The sequence below is a fragment of the Drosophila hydei genome, unplaced genomic scaffold (assembly GCF_003285905.1).
Source record: "Drosophila hydei strain 15085-1641.00,03,60 unplaced genomic scaffold, DhydRS2 tig00008119-arrow-pilon, whole genome shotgun sequence".
In the NCBI taxonomy this organism is placed as follows: Eukaryota; Metazoa; Arthropoda; class Insecta; order Diptera; family Drosophilidae; genus Drosophila; species Drosophila hydei.
In genome coordinates this window covers 3,717,456-3,738,803 of record NW_022045830.1, presented here as the reverse complement: position 1 = coordinate 3,738,803, position 21,348 = coordinate 3,717,456, and the positions used below count along the sequence as shown (strand labels likewise).

At 42.6% G+C, this 21,348-nt stretch overlaps 4 protein-coding genes across 8 annotated transcripts in view; 1 reads left to right on the top strand and 3 right to left on the bottom strand.

The window, feature by feature from the left end:
* Nucleotides 1-255: 255 nt before the first annotated feature.
* LOC111597840 (renin receptor) lies at nucleotides 256-1,936 on the bottom strand. The gene is made up of 3 exons (XM_023312745.2): nucleotides 1,810-1,936; nucleotides 1,229-1,581; nucleotides 256-1,164 (listed from the first exon to the last, which is right to left on the bottom strand). The coding sequence occupies exons 1-3, from the start codon at nucleotides 1,856-1,858 to the stop codon at nucleotides 601-603; spliced, it is 966 nt and encodes a 321-aa protein (XP_023168513.1). The 5' UTR covers nucleotides 1,859-1,936; the 3' UTR covers nucleotides 256-600.
* Nucleotides 1,937-2,094: 158 nt separating this feature from the next.
* Nucleotides 2,095-5,711, top strand: LOC111597838. Of its 2 annotated transcripts, XM_023312740.2 has the most exons (8): nucleotides 2,095-2,150; nucleotides 2,318-2,551; nucleotides 2,634-3,227; nucleotides 3,287-3,625; nucleotides 3,687-3,893; nucleotides 3,968-4,518; nucleotides 4,579-4,654; nucleotides 4,766-5,711. In XM_023312740.2, exons 1-8 carry the CDS (start codon nucleotides 2,124-2,126, stop codon nucleotides 5,705-5,707), a joined length of 2,970 nt encoding a protein of 989 aa, XP_023168508.2. In that variant the 5' UTR covers nucleotides 2,095-2,123; the 3' UTR covers nucleotides 5,708-5,711. The 2 variants fall into 2 exon arrangements, with proteins under 2 accessions (XP_023168508.2, XP_023168509.2); XM_023312741.2 differs by lacking the exon at nucleotides 2,095-2,150 and having other exon boundaries at nucleotides 2,239-2,551.
* Nucleotides 5,712-5,886: 175 nt separating this feature from the next.
* On the bottom strand, nucleotides 5,887-7,213 carry LOC111597839 (D-beta-hydroxybutyrate dehydrogenase, mitochondrial). Of its 2 annotated transcripts, XM_023312742.2 has the most exons (3): nucleotides 7,176-7,213; nucleotides 6,840-6,977; nucleotides 5,887-6,772 (listed from the first exon to the last, which is right to left on the bottom strand). In XM_023312742.2, exons 2-3 carry the CDS (start codon nucleotides 6,956-6,958, stop codon nucleotides 5,893-5,895), a joined length of 999 nt encoding a protein of 332 aa, XP_023168510.2. In that variant the 5' UTR covers nucleotides 6,959-6,977; nucleotides 7,176-7,213; the 3' UTR covers nucleotides 5,887-5,892. The 2 variants fall into 2 exon arrangements, with proteins under 2 accessions (XP_023168510.2, XP_023168511.2); XM_023312743.2 differs by lacking the exon at nucleotides 7,176-7,213 and having other exon boundaries at nucleotides 6,840-7,094.
* A 1,681-nt stretch (nucleotides 7,214-8,894) lies between these two features.
* LOC111597886 (transcription factor kayak) overlaps nucleotides 8,895-21,348 on the bottom strand; it is a 32,650-nt gene continuing 20,196 nt past the window's right edge. The window contains exons 1-4 of one of the 3 annotated variants that reach the window (XM_023312821.2): nucleotides 12,022-12,506; nucleotides 11,419-11,913; nucleotides 10,619-10,988; nucleotides 8,897-10,544 (exon numbers count right to left, since the gene is read on the bottom strand). In XM_023312821.2, coding sequence (XP_023168589.2) covers nucleotides 9,316-10,544; nucleotides 10,619-10,988; nucleotides 11,419-11,913; nucleotides 12,022-12,138 — 2,211 coding nt within the window. In that variant the 5' untranslated portion in view covers nucleotides 12,139-12,506 and the 3' untranslated portion in view covers nucleotides 8,897-9,315. Of the gene's footprint in view, nucleotides 10,545-10,618; nucleotides 10,989-11,418; nucleotides 11,914-12,021; nucleotides 12,507-21,348 lie in introns of those variants that run through there. The other 2 variants (XM_023312819.2, XM_023312820.2) reach the window with 2 other exon arrangements.

Genomic DNA, 21,348 nt, shown 5'->3' with positions numbered 1-21,348 from the left:
CGACCGATCTATAGTTTGAGTAATCTTAAACCATTGTTGTTTAATGCACACCCAATGTAATTTCCATCTAGGGAGTCTTCAGAAAGATATATCAAAAATGATCTGAGAGCAATTGAAGTTTTTAAAATTATTTTGTAGTGTAACCGCTTAGGTGTTAAATTAATTAAGTTGTTTCTGCAGCATTTGACTTTTTAGGTTATATTTATTGTAACTTTACTTTTTAAACACTTTACAGTTGATAATTTACATAAGTTTGAATAAAGAAATGACTGTTTCGATAATTTGTTAACCTAAAAAGTACAACAAACAGAAAAAAATATATAACAAATAATTATAGTTGATAATGGAATTACTGAACTGCATTTAAAAGTAATAAGTTTTAATACTTATTGTTTTATGTATAGCTTATGGGTGGTACACACAAAGCCAACTACACACTGTTCCACACACGCATACACACAATTTGTCCGCTATAGAATTGAAATAAGAACAGTATAGGCTTTTTTAGTTTTGAGTTGACTTTTTCGCAACATAAATGGGGCGAAATAACAAACGATGTGGAAGGTTTTAAACACTGTTTGGCATATGCAAAACTAGCGCTTAGTTGTCCTTCTTCATTCTTGTGGAAGTCATGCGGTAGATGATTGAGTCCCTGCCGGGATCCATAGAGCCGATGGCGTAGCAGATAGCCAAAAGTGACAGACCGAAGACGACCATGAACCACAGGATAATGTTGAAAATAACTGGATAGTCTTCGTTGTAGTAGATGGCGAAATTGTACTTGTTAGTGTCATCGGCTGCGACAACCTCACGCTTGTAACGAGAATTGACATCCTTGTCTGTGGATAGAACAAAGAGCACAGAATCACTGGACTTTTGTGCGGCAGCCAGAAGACGGCTAACGGCAGCTGAGATCAGCTTGTTAGCCTCATCCACAGCAACGGACTTCTCTCCATGCGCCTTGGCGATGCCATCGACGGACAGGCGAATGATCAAAACGTTGGACGGTTTCAGCATCTCGGCTAAATTTTCGGAGGCGGCATTAATGAAACCGATTTCCTGCAAGAACTGCTTATCAGCGTTGTGCAACGTGGGATTCAGGTGTTTGGTGGGCTTAGCAGCGGGCGAGTCAAATTCACCAAAGCAAGCCTTGAATGCTTGCACCTTAATAGAAAATAATTTAATAGATAGGTTAATAGGTCAGTTTCGGGCATTAACAACAACTTACACCCTCATCGTATTGGTCGAAGTTAATATCGCAGACTGGTTCATTGGCTGCCTCCAGTTCGGCGGCCAGTGCATTGAGCGAATGTCCAGTATTTGGTCCAACCAGTTCATAGGTTTTCGATTTGCCAGCCGTTGTCACATGGCTAAGACCCTCCACATGCACGGCAATCACGCCCTTGGCCAGGTTGAAAGGATCGTTGATAGTTAGGCCACTCCAATCAGAATCGCCAACGACGGCATTACCCATGGCAGCATATAAAACATCGCCGACATCGCGACTGTTCAGAGGATCAGTGCCCTTGAAGCTAATCGCCTTGGGGCTGTTCAGCACGGTGAACTCGCCAGCGGCATGAACTGTAGAATATTTGAATGTTTGTTTATTTTTGAATATAAAAAAGTTAATATAGTAAAACACTTGGTATTTTGCGATTCTGCGCAACCAGAAGTCGATGGGGCTCTTGCAGCCACCACCACCCTCATTAGCAGAATCGATGCGAGTTGGGATTATAGAATTTACACAATTCCTGCACATCGAACAGTGCGTAAACATTTTACAAACGATTTCTAAATAGATTTACTTACTTGCTGCTATACAAAGTGAAAAAACGAGTACGTTTTGCAACATTTTCATTTTTCTGCCAGCCTTTTAATCATATGACGAACAACTGCACAGAGAAAAACCTACTACGCTCTGACTGTCATGTGATGGATAGCAGAAGTGGTCGCTATCGAATGTTTCCCATCACTAATGAACAGAGTTGCCGTGAGTTTATTTCAATGAATGTCAAATATTGTGACGTCACAAACTAATCACAAGAGCTGATTAACAAAAGGTATAGTAATGCTTTATAACTAGAACTAAATTTCACTATTCTGCAGCAGATTTCAATAACTATATGACATATATTTTATTTATTCTAACGGTATTTAAAAACATTTGTCATAGTACTTTTTGGTATTTTTGTGATTGACAGCGACGGTCACAAGTTTTTGTTGTGTTTTTGCGTTTGTTTTTGCAAAATCAACAAAAAAGTGTGTAAAAAACGCACATTTTTGTTTATTTTTAAATATGTTATGGTCCTTGGAACAGGTGGAGGGCATGCTAACTGTCCTCAAAACCTCTACGGACAAAACTGTTGTATATAAATGCCTGGTAAAGCTGCGCACAGATGTGGTCAAAGATAAAGATGGAATTGTGTTGTTTCGAACTGCTGGGGGTGTTCCGGTAATGGTTCGCCTTATTAGCAAATTGAATGAAAAGATAATGGAAGTGGTTTTGAGCATATTAGGCAATTGCTGCACAGATGATCAGGCTTGCATAGAGGTGAGTGGGCCAATATCTAGTATAAATTATACAAATTAATAATAATATCACTAATTAATATCACCATTAATATCACTAACAGGCTGTGGAGTGTAAGGTCATTACCCCATTGATAACCATATTGAAGACGATTCCTAATCCGTTGATACAATGTCGAGCCTGTCGTATGCTTGGCAATCTGGCCAAAAGCAAGAAGGCCTCTTCATTTTTGAATGTACACTATAGCGCCATAGCGCCGGCTATTTGCCATATCGTCGAATCCACGAGCGCCGTTCAAACAAGAATAATGGCCTTTCGTGTCTGTCGATTTTTGCTGGTCAGCAGTCAGTTCTATAAACACTTTTTAGCCTCCAATGGCTTTCTGCAGCTGATGCGCATATTTGTGGCAGTGATGAAGAATAACGAAGCGCCCAAGGTATCTGAGCAGGATGCGGCCGACGTCTCAGCATTAGTTGGCCTTAAGCGTAATCAGCACCGGGAAAAGTATTTCGAGGAGGTGGCACGCAATCTGGAAGGCGTACGTAGCGACATTTTCGACTATCAAATGCTGAAGAACTCGACGCGCAACTGCGAGTACATTTTGCCTAAGGAGAACGATGCCATTGAGTTGGCCTATGAGATCCTGAAGTGCCTCATGCTGCTTTCTGCTCAGCAAATTGGCATGAGAGCCTGGGAGGTGCATATTGAGAATCCAACACTGTTCCAATTCCCTATCTTATAGTTTTTATATTCTAGCTACTATCACGCAATACTTCGCTGGCACCCATTGTATATTTCGTGAAGGAGGACAGCGAACAACGAGCTTCGGCACTTAAGATACTATCCAATTTTTGCAAGGATCCCTGCGCATTTTACATGCTCAGCACTGCCGACTCAATTGTGGCTGCCTGCGAGCTACTCATGGCTGTCAATATGACCAAGCCGCTGTCGGAGAGCGAGTGCCGACATTGTGTGAACATTATATCTACGCTGTCGGCTGACGCCTGCAGCCGTTCCAAAATACGACGATGTGGTGCACTGCGCAAGCTGGTGGCCATGATACGGGAGTCGCATTCACAGAGCGAGCGCTCATCTGTACGTTGTTTTCTATAAGCAATCTATAATCTAAGATATATATATTCATTTGATTTTCTAGCTTTTTCACATTCTGAACAACTTTCAATACGACAATCTGAGCATGGAACTGTTGCTGTACGAGGGTCTGGTGCCGATGCTAGTTCGTGAACTCAATGATTATTTGACCAGCGATGAGGAACATCACAGACGACGCCGCGAGGAGCGTATGCAGGGCGGCAAAAAGCGTAAATTAACTGATTCAACAACGCCAGAAACTCTGAGCAAGGTATATAGAAATGAATACAATTAATATATATTCAGTAATCAATCAGCTAATCAGCTCTTCAAATTCTGTGATAGTTCTCGAAAACCCAGGAGCCACTCAACTCGGACTTTGACTCGCCCAGCAGCTCGCCGCGCTCGTATCGCACCACCAGTCCTTGCAGTTCACGCAGCATGTCGCCCGTTTGCTCGAATCTCTTTGCCAATGATGACGACGAGAACTATTCACCCGCTTGCAGTGACGATGATGACGACGAGGATGATGGCAAGCCAAGCAGTGCCAACCCGGATACACGTGAATCTCGTATAGCTTCGAATCGTGCACAGCCCGCCAATGTAATGGACATACTTAAGCTAATAGACGAGGGCAGCGAAACAATTGATGACACCTTGTCCGATAAGGAGGATATGGAAGAGCTTAGCTCTGACGTGCCGCCCAAGCTGGCACAGCTGCGCAGTCAAGCGGGCGACACTATAGATGTCATCGAGAACTTAATTTACCGCATTACGCTGATGATTAATAAGCGACCGGAGCTGGGCAAACCGGAAACACTGGACACACTAATACGAGCTATCAATCTCTTTGGTGCCAACAATAATTTTGCCAATGCATTGACCAATATATTGCTGTAAGTTAGATAGGTTCTATATGCTGAATAGTTTTGCTAATATTCTAACTCTTTATGCAGCGAAAGCCAGTTCTTTGCCCAAATCATCAAGCATGGCGTTGTGCATCAACTTTATCAACTCACCAAAGTGGATGAGGTATTTAAAGCTTCTATACAATATCTTATGCCTAAGAGCAGACATCTCCGATCCTCCAATCCTTATTCTAAGCTTGACTACGCCGATTATCTAATGTGATTTGCATTGCAGATGCGAAAGGATGGGTTTGCTTTTCTGGAGACACTTACGAATGTGGGCGAGTCCAACTATGGCAAGGAAGAGCTGGTGCGATTACTGCGTTGCGAGACGGACTTGAATGCGCAGCAACGTGCGGCCATTTCCGTGGCATACATCATCAAAAGCCATCGGCTGCTTTATCAGTTCTTATATGATGGCAACGCTCTCACGCTGCTGTTCGACTTGCTGCTGCGCAAGAAGAGCGACAATTTGTATGCAGATGAAGCTGCGGATGCTGTGTCGGCCATGTCGCGTTTTACGCTGGGCATTATACTGCCCGATTCAGAGCAGCCAGACAGCAATGCTGGCATCTGTTTGAGCCAGCTGAACGCGGCAAATATCCCACTGCATGAGCATTGTGATATGCGATTTTTGCTGCCGAACGAAGATGTCGATGGCAAGGATTCGACTAGCCGAGGGACACTCAGCATTGGCTTTAACAAGCAGCTACTCTGTGATACCAGCGAGGTGTTTAACAAGATGCTCAATAGCGACTTTCGCGAGGGCCACGACGGCGAGATTCAGCTGCGCGACTATACGGCAAACGGATTGCGCTATTTCCTCCACTTAATTGGCTGCCAGGCCAGACACCTGACAATGCCAGACTATGGTGCCCTGTTGCAGGCCTTTGAGATGTCGCGCGTGTACATAATACCAGAGCTGGAGACGCTGCTGCACGAGCGTCTAATACAATTTCTCGACTCGCACAATTGTTTGAGATTGCTAGAGTGGGCCTTGAAGAACTACCATGCGGAGCTCACCGAGACAGCTATTAGCTATTATTTGTGCGCCGCGCTGCCGGCACAGGACAAACTGCAGCTGTTTCGAGCTGCCGAGGACTCGGTTTATGCCAGCGAATGGTTCCAGCTGCTCAACGATGCAGTTTACGAGCGATGTCGCAGCACAGGCTATTAGCTACTTAAGTTGTATGCCCAACCTGCCAACTATCAATGTGATTGTGTGTGTGTGTGTGTGTCTGTGTGTGTTTGTGAGTGTGTATGTGTGCGAGTTTGTGCCAAATCCGAATGCTTTGTATTTAAAGACCCAGCCAACCTTATAAGAATGCGCTACAATAATAATAAACTATAACTATCTAAAGACTAGTTGCGCTGCGTGGACTCATAGCTGGGCATGGCACAGAATCTGAGCACTAGCCAGTCCGTCAGTGGAGCTGGCGTTAACTTGAAGAGCCAACGATAGATTTTATAGCGCCAGGGTTCGTGTATGTACAGCGTCTTGGGCTGTGAGTTAGTCAGCGCATCCCTGAACTTCTGCAGCAGCGCCTCATCCTGCAGCTGATTGGGTTTCTTGAATCCACTGAGCATGCTCAGATACTGATGGAAGGCTTTAAAGTAGCTGCCATAGTGCGCTAACTGCTCCGCGCTGAATGCCTCCAGCTGTTGTTGGGCCTGCTGCTGCTGACGTGCGGCTATGTTGCTTTCTAGCACAAAGGAGCCGGGCACAAAGTTCACCACCTCCATGCCATATGGCTGGAGCTCAATGCGCAGCGCATCGTTCCACACACGCAGCGCTGCTTTTGTGGCGGCGTAGGGTGCCAGGGCGGGCAGCGCCTGGAAGCCACAATGGCTGGTCACATTGATGATGCGCGCGCGCTGCTGTCGCAGTAGCGGCAACAGCTGCCTGGTCAGACGCATGGTGCCCAGCAGATTGCAATTGATCTGCTGCTCGATTTGCGCCGGCAGCTGCCATTCGAATTCACCGAAGCACATGACGCCCGCATTGTTGACCAGCGCCAACAGCTGACAGTCCGTGCTGGCCAGCAGCTGCTCCAGCTTGGCATGCAGCTGCGCTACGGAATCCGGCTGCAGCAGATCCAGTTGCCAGGTGTGCATGCGTCGCTCATGCTCGCTAGCTTTGCTCATCTCCTGCAGCAGCTGTGCGCCCTGCGACTCCAGGTTGTGGCAGCAGGAGATGACTGTCATATGCAGCGCCCTATAGCAGTAGACAGCCAGGGAGTGTCTGCAACGATATATATATATATATATATATAAAAATAGTTTATATGGCATGAGCTACGTTAGCTTACCCCAAGCCCGAGTCGCAGCCCGTCACCAGCACCACTTGACGCGGGCCAACGCTCAGCTGGTGTCGACCCACGCCCAGGCAGCGTTTCAGGGCGTGCAGCAGTTGATTGCGGCTGCCCATATCGGCGGTTCCAGATTAACTGACGAAAAAAGTCCCAGAGAAAAAGAAACGAATGAAATGTAAACATGCAAAACGAACCCGAAATTTCAATTCATCTCATACATATATGCACTTATATGTATGTATGCGTCGGCATTATCTGTAGCCCAGCTCTATATATATATTTCTGTATAGCACACTTATACATAGCTCCATTTGCGCACCTTTCGAGTCTTACCTGCGCGTTAGGCTGTTGCCAAAAGAGAATTAAAAAACCCCTAGTCGTAGCGCCTCAGCTGGTTTGCACATACATATATCTATATATATATATATATATATTCTTTTTTATGGGAATTTTTTTATATTTTACCAAGCAGATATGAACGCTCTCATATAACTGACATCGGCTGAGCTTAAGTGTATATATTCATATATGTATTACCATCTCAGCTGAAACTTTACTGCATCAGATGACGCTACATTATCTTTGCAACAATTTAGATAATAGACCCCGCCACCGAAGCATAGATGACTTGAATACCCACCCACACGCTACCAACCAAATTTATGGAGATCTTTGCCGAATTAGTTATAGCTGGACTTATATGTTTATATCTGCAACTATATCTAGAGTATATTACAAAATAATAATTAAATACTTTACTTTACTTATTTGCTTTTAAGGTCCAGCCTAATTTACCTGACAAATTTGAACGCCCGCTGAGCCAGCGGTTTTGTAATCTTATGCGACTTCAATTGTTTCAGACACATCCGTTCCGACTGCGTTTGTCAGGTAGAAGCCGTGCCTTGATCTTGAGCTCTTCCTCTCTCTCTGACTCATTCTCCCTCTCTCTCTCCCTCTCTTGGCTAAAGTAGACAATTTGATTTTAAGGTTGTTCTGTTTTATATTTTATTTCTCTTATACAATTTTGGTTGTATCCATTTGGAAAGTGCATTTCATTTCGTTTCTGTTTACAGTTTTGTGATTTTTTTGTTTGAATCGAAGAATTTGATTATTGAAGGGAGTTTTTTCTCAGGGGAATTTACTCGTAAGGCTATATCAAATATTTTTGCCTGATTTGCATTTGCTCGTGTTTATCATCAAATATATATCTATATATATATATATATATATATATATGTATCATTTTTTTCGTATTGCGTAATACACATAATTACATATTAAATAATTGCTTTGCGTTTTGTTTTGTCATTTCTTATAAATTGTATTTGAAAATAGAGCGCATTTTGCGTTTAGTAAAAATATATTTGGGGTTTTTATATTTTGATTTCTTTGTTTATGTTTTTTTGTCTACTGTGCCTTAAGTCTTAAATAGTATATAGTATATATATATAGTAATTCAAATTCTCATTTTTCTCTCATTTGCAAACTATATTTATATCATTTGTTTTATATTCCCTATTTACTGTTTATCAAGGCAACGTATTTAGTGTTTTGTATTTTAAAAGTTTTTATTTTAATTAATTATTATTAATATTTAAATGTACAATTTTAAAACCGGCTTAGTTCATTTCATTACACGCTCTGTTAATGCTTTCTTTAAATGATTTATTTTTAGTTTATTTATTTAGGTTTTGTTTTAACTTGTTAATAATAAATATCACAACGCATCCTTCATATACAACAAACATCCTTTGCCAAACTCGTCTTCAATCGATCCTTACTTAAATCATTTTTACATTTCGGTCAAATGTTTAGGCATTCTTTATATATATATATATAAATATATATATATATATTTCTATGTATATTTTTTGAAAACACACGCAAATCAAAATGGTTGAAAAAATTGCACAAAATACAAGTAAATATAGTATATATACATATACATATATATATGTATATATATTCTATATGGTATATAAGTAGTTATAGATAATTGATAGCAAATCATAAATTAAACATAATAAAGATAATAATACAAAAGCAGTTATACATTTAACGGGAAAAACAATGTAAAATATTAAATAAGTTAGCCAAACGTGGGCTAGAATAATCATAAACATCGTTACAAAACAAGAGAAAACATTGTGTAAAAATCTTAATTAATTAGCGTTCGCTCACTGTAAGCGTTAATCTGTATATGAACATTAACTGTTGCCGCATGTGGCATGCTGCATACTGCATTAGACGCATTAGACTAACGGTTATATGTTTGACTTTCTTTCGTGGCATTCAGCATTTACGCATTAAACTAAATGTAATGTTTGACTCTAGTTAAGTTAAACTACATATGCACATAAATTGGTGCCACATGTGGCATGTGGCATGTTGCATGCTGCATACACGCATTAAACTAAATGTAATGTTTGACTTTCGTTAGCGACGCGCGCCACCGCCACGCACCCTACACTGGTTATAAGCTAACCAGCTTGGACGGCTCACTTGTGGGCGTGGGCAGCTCCAGCGGATGCTTGTTCTGGGAGGAGCAGGTGGGCATCAACGGACCCGACACGGGCGTCAGTCCAGTTCCACCATCCATCAGCGAATCGAAATTGAAGGTGCCCGTCGAGGGCGTCTGAATGGGCACGCCCTGAATCTGTGTCTGCGGTGCCTTGCCATCGATGGCAGCGGCAGCAGCAGCAGCGGCAGCGATACCAAATGGACGCTGGGCGTTCACATTGAGCGTATTGGGACGCGGCTTGGGCAGCTTGTTCAGCGCATGGGCGTTCAGTGTGGGGCTGCTGATGGCGCCGCTAAAGTGCGCAAAGCTGGACGGTGCTGTGCTCGAAATGGGCGTGTTCAATGAAGCGCCACCAGCCGGGCCCGTGGGCGTTTGCAGAGATGCATTGAATGTGGCAATGTTGGGCAGCGCAAAGCAGCGTTTGGCCGGCGTCGGTCCATCCTGATCCAGCGATGAGCCCGAATCGATGGCACCGTCCTGCGGTTCGTGCTTGATGTGCCGCAGCAGCTGCTCATCCGTGAGCACCGGCTTGAGATCCAACGGTGAATTGCTGCGTCCGGTCGAATTGAGCGTGGCATCGAAGCCGGTGATGGTGCCGTTGCTGCTGTCATTGCTATTGCTGTTGTTGTTGCTATTATTGCTGTTGTGGAGGCTGACGTTGCTGGCGTTGCAGTTGGCTACGTTGAGCAACGTCGTCGGCCCAATCAGGCCATTGCACGTGGCCACGGTGAGTAGATCGTCGCGCACTTTCTGGCATGTAGAGCTGTGCGCCTGGAGCACGTATTCCAACTGATTTTTGGTCGCATTCAAATTCTCAATCTCCTTTTTCAGGTCCTCGCCCTTCTTTACCAGCGCATCGACCTCATCGGTTAGCTCGTTGGTCTGATCGACGCGTCGCTTGCGACAACGCGCGGCCGCCAGCTTGTTGCGTTCGCGCCTTATGCGACGTTTCTCCTCCTCCTCCGGGGACATGTTGGCCGCCTTGTTGGGACGACGTCCGCCGCCGCGACGCGCCGGCGTGGCACTGTTTGAGGTAGTTGAATTGGTCGCGTGGATCGAGCCGCGTCCCGTATTGTTGACAGCCTCCAGGGCTGCCGTGAAATTATTGGCTCCACCATTGGAGCTGTTGCCCATCATATGGCCGCCATTCTGATACGAGGTGCTGTCTGTCGCGGCACTAGCTGCAATCGAAAGATGTTAAAGGATAAGTCAAGCTGTTCATTTAGTGGCTGCTGCTGCTTCAGCGACTACTCACAAGTATCTGTTGTGCTTTGGTCATCGTTCAGCTGTCCGTCGTTCCATGAGGCGTTGGAGTCCTCCGAATCACTGCCGGGCACACTGCTGCAATTGACGGCAAGCAAATCGAATTGCGGATTCGAATTGATCAGATTCGCATTGATCAGCGGCAATGTGGCGCCGCCAGCCGTTGTGGACGTGATTGTATTATTGTTCGTTACGTTGCCCAGGGATGTTAGTGGCGGCGGCTTGAAGCCCGCCTGGAAAGGCACATTCTGTGGCTCCGAGGTCAGCTCAAAGATGGTCTCCTCAATGGTGCGCAGCGTAGTCGGCGTCAGCGTTGGCGTTGTCAGCGTCGGTGCACTCTGCATGCCATCAAATGTAACGAGCTGCAAGATAATAAGGGTATTCCATTTAATAAATAATACTTCATTTCAATATCAAATCGAATAAAATTATGATTTCAATCAAATACAGAAAAAGAACAATATTTTTCGCAAATTTTCTATGAAAAGTAAAAAATAAACGCATTCAAAACAAGCATCGATAATTATCGATATCAAGAAGAATTATATGTATATAAGTTTATACATATATATAAACTCTCAACTCATCTAAGAATACATATATTATATCATATTTCTAAGGTAAAAAATACACATATCGATAAATGAATTATCGATTATGTAGCAACTAGTTCAGTGTAACCGAACAATGTTGCATTTGAGCTTAGTTACACAAGAGTTTTGATACACCTAGCCTATGGGCACGCCTGTTAGTCAGTTCGATAAGTTATCGCTTGTCATCGATCTATCGTACCTGCTGCATAAAAAGCTCACTAGCCAAAAAGTTTGCAATTTCGCTGGCACTATCCAACGTTAATTTATCGCCATTTGTTGTTGCTGCTGCTACCGCAGGCAGCTGCTGCTGTTGTTGTTGTTGCTGCTGTTGCTGTTGTTGTTGATTATAATTAATATGCGCACAATTGTTGCTGTATTGTTGTTGCTGCTGCTGTTGTTGCTGCTGGCTTAAAAAGCTTTGCATTTGGCACATGGCTGCCATTGCGGCTGTCGCAGTGTTCGCGTTGGCGGCGTTGGCGTGGCTATTGCCGTTAGCATTCACAGCAGCAACTGTTGTTGCGTGCATATTGCTGCGTGCCGTGTTGGCGTTGTTGTTGCTGTTGCTGTTGTTATGACCATATGATTGCTTTGCAAGTTGTTGCTGGTAGGCTGACTGTGTGGGCTGTTGCTGACGTAACAATTGCTGCTGCTGTTGCTGCTGCTGCTGCTGTTGCTGTTGCTGCAGCTGCTGCTGGTAGTACTGTTGTTGATTGTACTGCAATTGTTGCTGCTGCAGCTGGTTGTATTGTGCTGCATAGGGCAGCTGCAGTTGTTGCTGCTGCAACAGCAGTTGTTGGTGTTGCTGTTGTTGGTGTTGCTGCTGCTGTTGCTGTTGCTGCTGATGCTGCAGTTGCAACTGCTGCTGATAGTATGGCTGGTAGCACGCATTATGCGCTCTACCATTGAGATTTTTCATCATAACGCGCGTGGCTTATAGACTAGTTGGTTTCGCTAAGTATATATTACGTATACGTCTCAAATATTACGCATACGCACAGTAAACTATTATTGATTGGTTTTGTTTTTGTTTTTTTTTGACTAGCTTTTGTAAATTCGTATTGGCTTTTGGGCGTTTAACAATATAGGTGAACAACAATACGTATATAAATAAACTATATATACTTAATTAAAAAAACTAACAACAGCTGTTGCTGGCGAAATTTCTGTGTTAAATTTAAATATTTACAGCAAACTTTTCTTGGAAAAGCTTTAAATTGTAATGATGTTGTTGTCGTCGTTGTTGTTGTTGTTGCTCTTGAGTTGTTGGGCGCCAAAAGATATATATATATATCTGCTTTATATATATATATATATATATAGTTCGTTCGTTTCGCGTTTTGGCTTTTGCGTTTGCCTTTCGTTCAGTTATTTGTTCGTTCGTTTTGGACTTTTAATTCGTTGTTGTTGCTGCTATCTTAGCCACTTTCCGGCGGCTTGAGACGCGCCACCAGCAGCGTTTGCCAATTTCGCAAGGGTTCGAAATTTAAGTTCAACTCGGCCAATGCAAACATAATAAATTTAATTATCAAACTACAAATAGCACGTGTTGACAACGTTGTTTTTTTTTTAACAGTAATTACAAAAAGATTAAACAATTATAATTAATAACAGTTTACAAAAGAAAAACTGCTCTTAACTACAGGCAAATTGCGCGTGTTATATAATTGTGTTGTTGTTGCTGTTGTAGGTACATAAAGAGCTTCGTATATATATATATGTATTTATATATCTATGTACTATATACTAGGTACAGCTGTGTATATAAATTATAAGTTTTCCAGTCCTGTGGTGACTGAAAGTTAGGTTGAGAGGCGACTGTGCCTCTTATTGCTGGCCTCGGGCTCAGACAATGAAATAAGCCATTTAACGAGCAAATGACGGAGTGAATATTTATTTAAGCGGTTTACTGGAAGAACGCTTTTTAACCCTGCTTTTAATTGTTCTTTTTTGAATAATCGAAACAGTTAATTTTATTGGTTTTTCTTATTATATTCACTATTTTTAGTTTTACTTATATGACACCAATTTTTAGCATGTCCTATCAGTACGAGTTAAAACACGAGACTGATCTATATTTTTACAAATCATAGCCTCACCGGCGTAAGTAGAGTTGCCCTTGCCAGGGCTGTTCCTTAACTTGTCTAGCACCCGATAATAAGTGTTGAATAATACCTTACATTAAGTGTTATAAGCTAACTAAGTGTTATAAGTTAACTACCCCCCCCTCAAGTGTAAGGTCGTCCTCGACCGACCCAATTCCAGCGACGACTCCTCGCAAGTGCTTCGCGGACTTCTTTGCGTCGATGATCCACCAAAGAGTGAAGCCAATGCAGATTAAAGCACAGCATATGGCTCCTCTTTCGGAGTGCCGTACAACGACACATCATCAAAGTGCACCATTTCGGTTCCTTGGTCGCATATTAGCAGCGGTGACCAGCGAGTCGGTGCAGGTGTTCTCGAATGAAATCCGCAAGTCGTTCTCATTCACATTCAATACGGAGCAGTATGAGCAGCGTACTGATTCTTCGCTATCGCCGTTCAGCAGGCGCTTACTAAGCTTGCTCTTGCGCCTACGTATGTGGCGTCTGTTGAAGCTGTTGGTGCACGACGTGGACGTGGGCCTTGGCATCGGATGATGCATACCAAAGTTGTGCAGCTGCAGCGACTTGAGTGTGGCTGGCGCCGTCGATGACTGGCCGTGCACGTGCCCGTGATGGCCGTGATGACTGTGTCCCACCACTCCAGCGATGCTATGAGCCGTTACTGGACGAGTGATGTGTGTAGTCTGTCGGCGCGCTCAGCTGGCGATTGAATTCGGCCTTGCGGCGCGTCAAGTCCGTCAGGCAGTATTTGTTCAGATGGCCGTTGCTGGAGACAGGGCTCTTGGGCGATGATGCCAGATGCTGCGTATAGGCCGAAGGAGTTGCTGCTCACGCTTAGCTTATTGCCGGCGTTGTGCAGCAGATTGTTACAGTTCTTGCCGCTGATCTTGGCCGACTTTTGCCCGTCGTCGGTATCGTGTTGCTGCTGCTGCTAGCCGCCCTGTACTCCTTGTCGTCGCTCTCGCTGCGCACCGATGCTCGATACGCAGGAAATGTCTTCGTCTTGCTCTTCAGAGAGCCGTTCAGCAGTAGCTGCTGTTGCCGTGCGGCAACTGCCGACAATGCCGGCAGCTGCAGTTGACGTGACGCCGCTGCCGATGAGGATGAGGATGAGCCGGCAGCTGTGGCAGGTGTCGACAGAGATGGGCAGCGGTTGGAGCAACCTGTGGCTGTGAAACTTCTTGAATTAATGCAGTTGGCGGTGTTTTGGGGATTTCTTGACTTGGTTCTAGTATGGATGAAGAGTCGCTTGGCTCTGCCGCCGCGAAGAGTTCGTTAGTTGTTGCTGGCTGATGAGCTTCTACTGTTGGTGGTGGTGCCGTGAACAAGGGGGTTTCCTCAACGATTCCGCTTGTAGATTTGCATGCTGTGGTTCTGGCTTAGCATCCAACTATGGGGCGAATAGAGCTGTTGCTGGTTCTTGTGGACGACAGGATAAATCGTAATTTTTCTGCAGGCTTTTTTAATTTTTGGGAATTTGGTTATAAAATGTATAGTGTTGACGGATTCCTCTAGCCAAATTGATTTTAAATCTGAGGAGTCCAAAATGTTTGGGCTAACAATGAGCCTTCGCGAGAGTAATAGCAAGCATTAAACTTTGCAACTCGATCGTCCGCATTCTGTTTCTGGACAGTGTTTCAGTGTTTCAAATAAATAAATCAATTTGTGAGTTTTGGCTATCCCGAGAACTCCATTGACAGCAAATGTTAACTGGTTAAGCTGGTCTTGAACCTCAGTGTTTACTTCTATCCGTCTACTGTTGGCATTCATTAGTCGCATTTCAGTGGACCTAATCTACTCTAAATGACCGGCATCGGGTGTACCCGCCACCAAATTGTTTTATAAAAATTATGCCAAGTGGCTAAAGGTAAATTGAAAAACTATATCTAACTTATTCTAAATTGCCTAGCGGCTTATAATAAAAGGTGTAATAAAAAAACAAGGGAGTCATCTTAGGTTGTCCTTGTGGACCACCCTTCCTTTAATGAGGACCTCGGTCCCCAGGTCTGCTTCCACGGCCTTCTCGACACATAAAGGTGTGAGTTTGTTTCCGAGCCGTCGGTTGGACTTGACCAAATCCTTGTCACCAACATCGAAGACTCTATTCTGCCGCTTTGCGTTCTCCCTAGCTCTGAGCGTCGTCTGAGCGTTTCTGATCTTTTCTTCTATCTTTTCTTGTGGCTCTTGTTTTTTGGGGTGTCTATCATACTTAGCCCTAGCACATGTTTTGCAGTTTTGTACTATTTCCTTGGCAATTTTTGCCATCCGTGGAAAGTAGTACTCCGAGAGTACCTGCTTAACATTTTCCTGTGCAGACCTATGGGCCCTATTATGCTCGACTGTGAGGATTTCCCTTCCTTCTCCAACCGCAAATATGTCCACTACGCGATTTTTGCAATGCCAGAACTTTGTGGCTGGGTATCTTCGCACCAATGCATCTTGTATCATTGCAAGCGTGTGTAAATTACAGTGGAGAGCATTTACGCATTTGGGTGAGACTACATCTTCGAGCTCGTCTAGCAGCGATTCGACGCATGTATAGCTGATCAAGTAGCGTTTCTTATTTCCAAAAAGAATAAAACTTCGTTTTAAGGGGAAACGCGCCTCTTCTAGCACTATCTGGTTTTGAAAACAGTTCAAGGGTTTGTCTGTCGTCTCAATGGTGTTGGTGAGAGATACCTCACTGTGGATCGTTGCTGCGCAGGACTCAATTTCTTGCTCATTTATAGCGTTGAGCTGCTGTCTTGACAAGGCATCCGCAACCAGATTGTCCTTGCCAGGTTTATAGAAGATACGTGCATTAGACTCGTCAATGCGCGCTTTCCACCTTTTGATTTTCGCATTTGGATTAGATTCCGAAACTGCGAAGGTCAAGGGTTGATGGTCAGTGAAGATATTAATGTCTTTCACCCCATACAAATAGTGCCTTAATTTGGCAAGTGACCATACAATGGCCAATAACTCTCTCTCATTGGTTGCATAGTTAACCTCACTGTCCTTCAATGTTCTTGAAATCATTGTTATAGGACGACCCTCTTGAGACAAAACTGCACCTATGCCGTGAGCCGAAGCATCGGTCGTTAGATCGAATGGCTTCTTAAAATCGGGGTACCTGAGCATTACATTCTCGGATGACAAAATATCGCGCAACTTCTGAAATGCCCTCTGCTGCACTTCAGAGAATTGAACCTTTATATTTCTGGACCTATGCTTACTGACTGTTCCATTTTCACCCTTCAGGATATTCGAGATGGGTCTTGCTATTGCGGCGAAGTCCCTAATGAAACATCTGTAATAACTTGCGAGGCCTAGAAATGATCTAACCTCGAACAGCGTTTTTGGTTCTGGATACTCCTGTATTGCCCTAACCTTTTCAGGATCCGTCGTGGTGCCAGTGCTGGTGACTACGAAACCAAGAAAGTTCACGCTTTTCTTAAAAAAACGTGACTTTTTGACGGAGACCCTCATGTTTGCTTTGTATAAGCTTTTTAGGACCCGATCCACGTGTTTAATGTGGGATTCCTCATCTTCTGAAAAGATGATTACGTCATTGACATCAACATAGCAAAATTTGCCAATCTGCTCTCGCAGTATGTCGTCGATGGTTCTTTGAAAAATGCTTGCTGCATTCTTTAATCCAAAGGGGAGTCTTTTGAACTCGTATTTCCCCCCGTTCACAGAGAAAGAGGTTTTTTCACGGTCGCGTTCAGCGAGTATGATCTGGTGATAACCAGACTTGAGGTCTAATGTTGAAAAGAATTTGGCTCTCCCCAAATTCCCCAATATCATTGATATATTTGGCATAGGGTATTTGTCCGGCACGGTTTTTTCGTTAAGTTTACGAAAGTCCATTACCAACCTCATTTTCCTATTGCCCGCTTCATAAGTGCCCTTCTTGTCTACTACCCATATTGGGTTATTGTAGGGAGAGACGGACTTTTGAATTATATCATTCTTTAGTAGATCTTTGATTTCTTTATTAACGAAATCAGCCGCTCCCATTGGATATGGGTAAAGCTTGGTATAGATCGGTTGCTCATCTATGGTCCTAATGGTAGCCACGACTGATGTGTTATACGGCAACGTCTCGTCTGGGTCTGCAAAGGCCTTTTGTCTGGTCTTCAGCATTTTCAAAAAAGAACTTCTAACTAATGGGGATGCATCTGCTATTTGTTCAGCTAACTCATTAATTCTTTGAGTCAATGCATGCTCCCTCTGCTGGTTTACAGCAGCCTGTTCGGCTAAAGCTTTGCTGATAGCCGTCCTTATTACTTCCGTAAGCTGATCTACATCCATTCTACCTGATGGTGGGAGAACTGCACAGTCGGAATCTGAGTCGCTAGACTGCCTGCGAGGGTTTCTCTATTGGTTGAACCGAGACATGCGCAGGTCAGTGGTCGCGAAAAATAAAACGGGCCGTCAGAAGATGGGTCGAATTACGTCGCAGTTCTGAACTACGAGAACTGCATGCACAACTTCAGACACACAGAAAGTAACACAATGTAATTTTATTGACGATCTGAATGATCAATTGCTGCCACTAAAATTCCCAAAGTAGTCACTCTCACTTGGTTCTGATCATTAATTTTTTTTTTTTTTTACATGCAATTGCAATATAAAATACTCGCTAGTCCTAGCTATTTTTTTATAAAATAAATTTTAACACTTTTTGTGTTTGAAGAAAAATTTTGGCTAGAGTATCCACTTACAAGATTCAACTAACACAAAACAAACAAAAAAAAAAAAAAAAATCCCTTTATAAGATCTGTCAATTGCAGCTCCCGCGCTGCTGTCTTAATTGTTGTTGGTTGTGGAGTCCGACCACTAGTTGGGCGCCAATTATAAGTTTTCCAGTCCTGTGGTGACTGAAAGTTAGGTTGAGAGGCGACTGTGCCTCTTATTGCTGGCCTCGGGCTCAGACAATGAAATAAGCCATTTAACGAGCAAATGACGGAGTGAATATTTATTTAAGCGGTTTACTGGAAGAACGCTTTTTAACCCTGCTTTTAATTGTTCTTTTTTGAATAATCGAAACAGTTAATTTTATTGGTTTTTCTTATTATATTCACTATTTTTAGTTTTACTTATATGACACCAATTTTTAGCATGTCCTATCAGTACGAGTTAAAACACGAGACTGATCTATATTTTTACAAATCATAGCCTCACCGGCGTAAGTAGAGTTGCCCTTGCCAGGGCTGTTCCTTAACTTGTCTAGCACCCGATAATAAGTGTTGAATAATACCTTACATTAAGTGTTATAAGCTAACTAAGTGTTATAAGTTAACTTATATATGTATTTCGATTATGTTTAATTAGTGCTTTGCACACTTCTTTGCATGGGCCACGCCTCTAAATGAACTTTATCTTCTGCATATATATATGTATGTGTATGTGTGTGTGTGTGTATACATATGCGGCATGCAGCGCAAAGAATTTGTTATTTTCCTTTTGGTTTAGCTTCTGCTGTTGCTTGTGCCTCTTAATTCTTAATTTCCATTCGTTGTTTCAAATTCGTTTTGGCAATTGCACGCGCTGCGAAAAACACACCGAAATTTTTCCTTTTCTTTATTTTTTGCAATTTCGTTTTTCCTTTGTTGCTTTTCGAAATTTATTTTCGTAGTTGTTGTATTTTTTGTACTTTTTTTTGTTCGTTCGAGGGGCAGCGCGCGCGCGCGATCGCAGCAAAAGTTTTTCCTTTTGCGTTTGAAATTCAAAAAGAATTCTAAACTTCGATGGTTCGTTGTTCGTTTGCGACTGAGCGAAAGAAATTGAAATTGGCAGAAACGATTCTTTGAGATTTAGATACAAATGCCAAACACACACGAAGAGAGAGAGTGTGTGTGTGTGTGTGTGTGTGTGAGTGTGCGTTGTTATTCTCTCGAGTGAGTAAATTAGACGACGACAACAACAGCAATAATAGCGTTTAGCTGCTAAGCAAATCGAATAAATTTCAAATGTGCCTGCTCTTAATTGAGGCAGCAACCCACACGACCAAAAACAACAACAGCAACAAGCAGAAGCAGCAACAGCAAACTGCCCACGCCAACAGCAGCAACAGTTGCTGCCATAAGTTTTGCTATAAACAGTTTCTCCGCTAATTTGATTTGCCATAAATTTTAAGGATCTGAGGATCCAATTGATCAGCAGAAATACATATATGAAATACATTTCAAATATATATTGCAAACATGTTGTAGCTCTAAAGCAGCAACAATTGCTCTCATTAGTTGCACTATATAACAAGACTTGCTATACGCTTTCTAATGTTTAGTCTGACTAAATTTAAGCTTAACTCCTTAAACAAAAACAATAATAAATTAAGCTAACATAATTTGGAGGACTGTCATAAGACTCTTACTTCTTCAGGTAGGCAAAGCTCTGAAGTCATTGGCGACTGTTCGCTAAAATTAGAACACTTTTATGGCAACTCTAATTGTGTTTGGTGCCACCCTAAGGCATTTGGCTTAAACGTTTTGAACTGTCATTAATAAACAGCTAATATAACTCAATACGCCTCTTTCAAGCTGTCAGCTGGCAGCATTTAGCAAGAGTTATGACAGCCTCTCGACTAGAGTGTGTGTGTCTGTTCCTTTTCTTCTGTATTTATAGCAGCCAGCGCTGTCACAATTCCCAGAAGAAGAAATAATAGAAACTGTATACAAGCCAGATGCAAATGCGTGTGCCAAGAGCAGGTGTCTTGTCGGGCCCCATAAACAATCACAATTATTGTATTGCGAGACAGCTAGACGCACGGCACAGTTTTTTCCATTTTTTTTTTTGGCAGATTCAAGTGTTGTCCAACACTGACAGCAAGCGCCGCTCACTTCACGCGGTTGTTTGATTTGCTTCATTTCATTCGGTATAATAAATATTATCGTGGGGCATTGATCCTGTGACTTATCGCTCGGCGTTTCCTTCAACTCGTTTATTTGCGAGGCAACAATCAAATTTATTCTTTGTGCCTTTGTTGACTTTAGCTTTTATTTTCATTTTTTTGAAGTAAACCGCTTGTTTTTGTTTGCATAAATGTTTAAACATTGGCGACTTTCGTTTTAACCCACTTTCCCAAAGTGACAACGTTTTTTATTTTTTGGGATATTGCATAAAAAGCAAACAGAAATAAATTGAAAATTTAATGAACGCAAATTTTGCTTTTTTCTGCTCTTTTCGCAGAACCCATTTGCAGATGAATCAGCCAATTTAGTTGAATTAAAAATATATAATAATAATATACATAGTATGTAGTTCTCGCCGTAATCGTAATTGTCTAAATTGAAACGAGCTTGTTTGACGCAGCGAGCGACTATTCTTATCAGGGCGACAGTCCCAAAGTTCAGGTCGCAGAGGTCAATTGAGCTGCGACGAGCAAGAGACGAGTGAAAAAAAAAACAATATGCTGACGTCGAAAATACTCTGGAATGTAGAGGTACAGTATATTAGGGATACTCTTATAAAATAAAAATGAGAGAATAAAAGAGAAAGATATATATAAAGAATAAGAGAGAGAGAGCGAGAGAGATCGCGTAATTCGCTGATTCCGTTGAGTCTCTTTGCTTACTCTTTCTTTGCTAGCTCTTAATTTACGATCTACAGGGTATCTCTAAGTCCAGCATTGACTTGAACTCATCAATGTATACGCGCATCCAATTCGCTGACTAATGCAACGATTGACGAAGTTGAATAGTAAAAAATTTGATTACATGGGCGCGTTTGATAAGCGAATGTAAGTCAACTTGATGTGGACTCAAGTGAACGTCGAATGAGTCGTGCGCTAGCTACAGTAATTAGTGGCTAGTGCAAACAGCACAAGTGCAGACATTAATTAAAGCAACATATATCAATATAATAATGTATGATTTAGCAATTGACAATGTGATTTATTTTGAGTTCTCAGGCGAAAGCTGAAGTGCCCTTGAAATTAATTAGTTCACTTTAAACGAATTCGCACTGTGCTTGTGTTTATATTTGACAAATACGCGGCGAATTGAGGGTTTAAGAAGGCGAAAAGCAAAAGAAAACGACGG

Bases quoted from the DNA above. Each gene is read 5' to 3' on its own strand.
- LOC111597840 (XM_023312745.2), bottom strand. From the start codon at position 1,858: ATGAAAATGTTGCAAAACGTACTCGTTTTTTCACTTTGTATAGCAGCA. The intron at 1,582-1,809 runs GTAAGTAAATCT...AATATTCTACAG, and splicing joins TTCACTTTGTATAGCAGCAA to TTCATGCCGCTGGCGAGTTC. The intron at 1,165-1,228 runs GTAAGTTGTTGT...TTTTCTATTAAG, and splicing joins TCGACCAATACGATGAGGGT to GTGCAAGCATTCAAGGCTTG.
- LOC111597838 (XM_023312740.2), top strand. From the start codon at position 2,124: ATGACATATATTTTATTTATTCTAACG. The intron at 3,894-3,967 runs GTATATAGAAAT...ATTCTGTGATAG, and splicing joins CGCCAGAAACTCTGAGCAAG to TTCTCGAAAACCCAGGAGCC. The intron at 4,519-4,578 runs GTAAGTTAGATA...CTCTTTATGCAG, and splicing joins GCATTGACCAATATATTGCT to CGAAAGCCAGTTCTTTGCCC.
- LOC111597839 (XM_023312742.2), bottom strand. From the start codon at position 6,958: ATGGGCAGCCGCAATCAACTGCTGCACGCCCTGAAACGCTGCCTGGGC. The intron at 6,773-6,839 runs GTAAGCTAACGT...ATATCGTTGCAG, and splicing joins GGCTGCGACTCGGGCTTGGG to ACACTCCCTGGCTGTCTACT.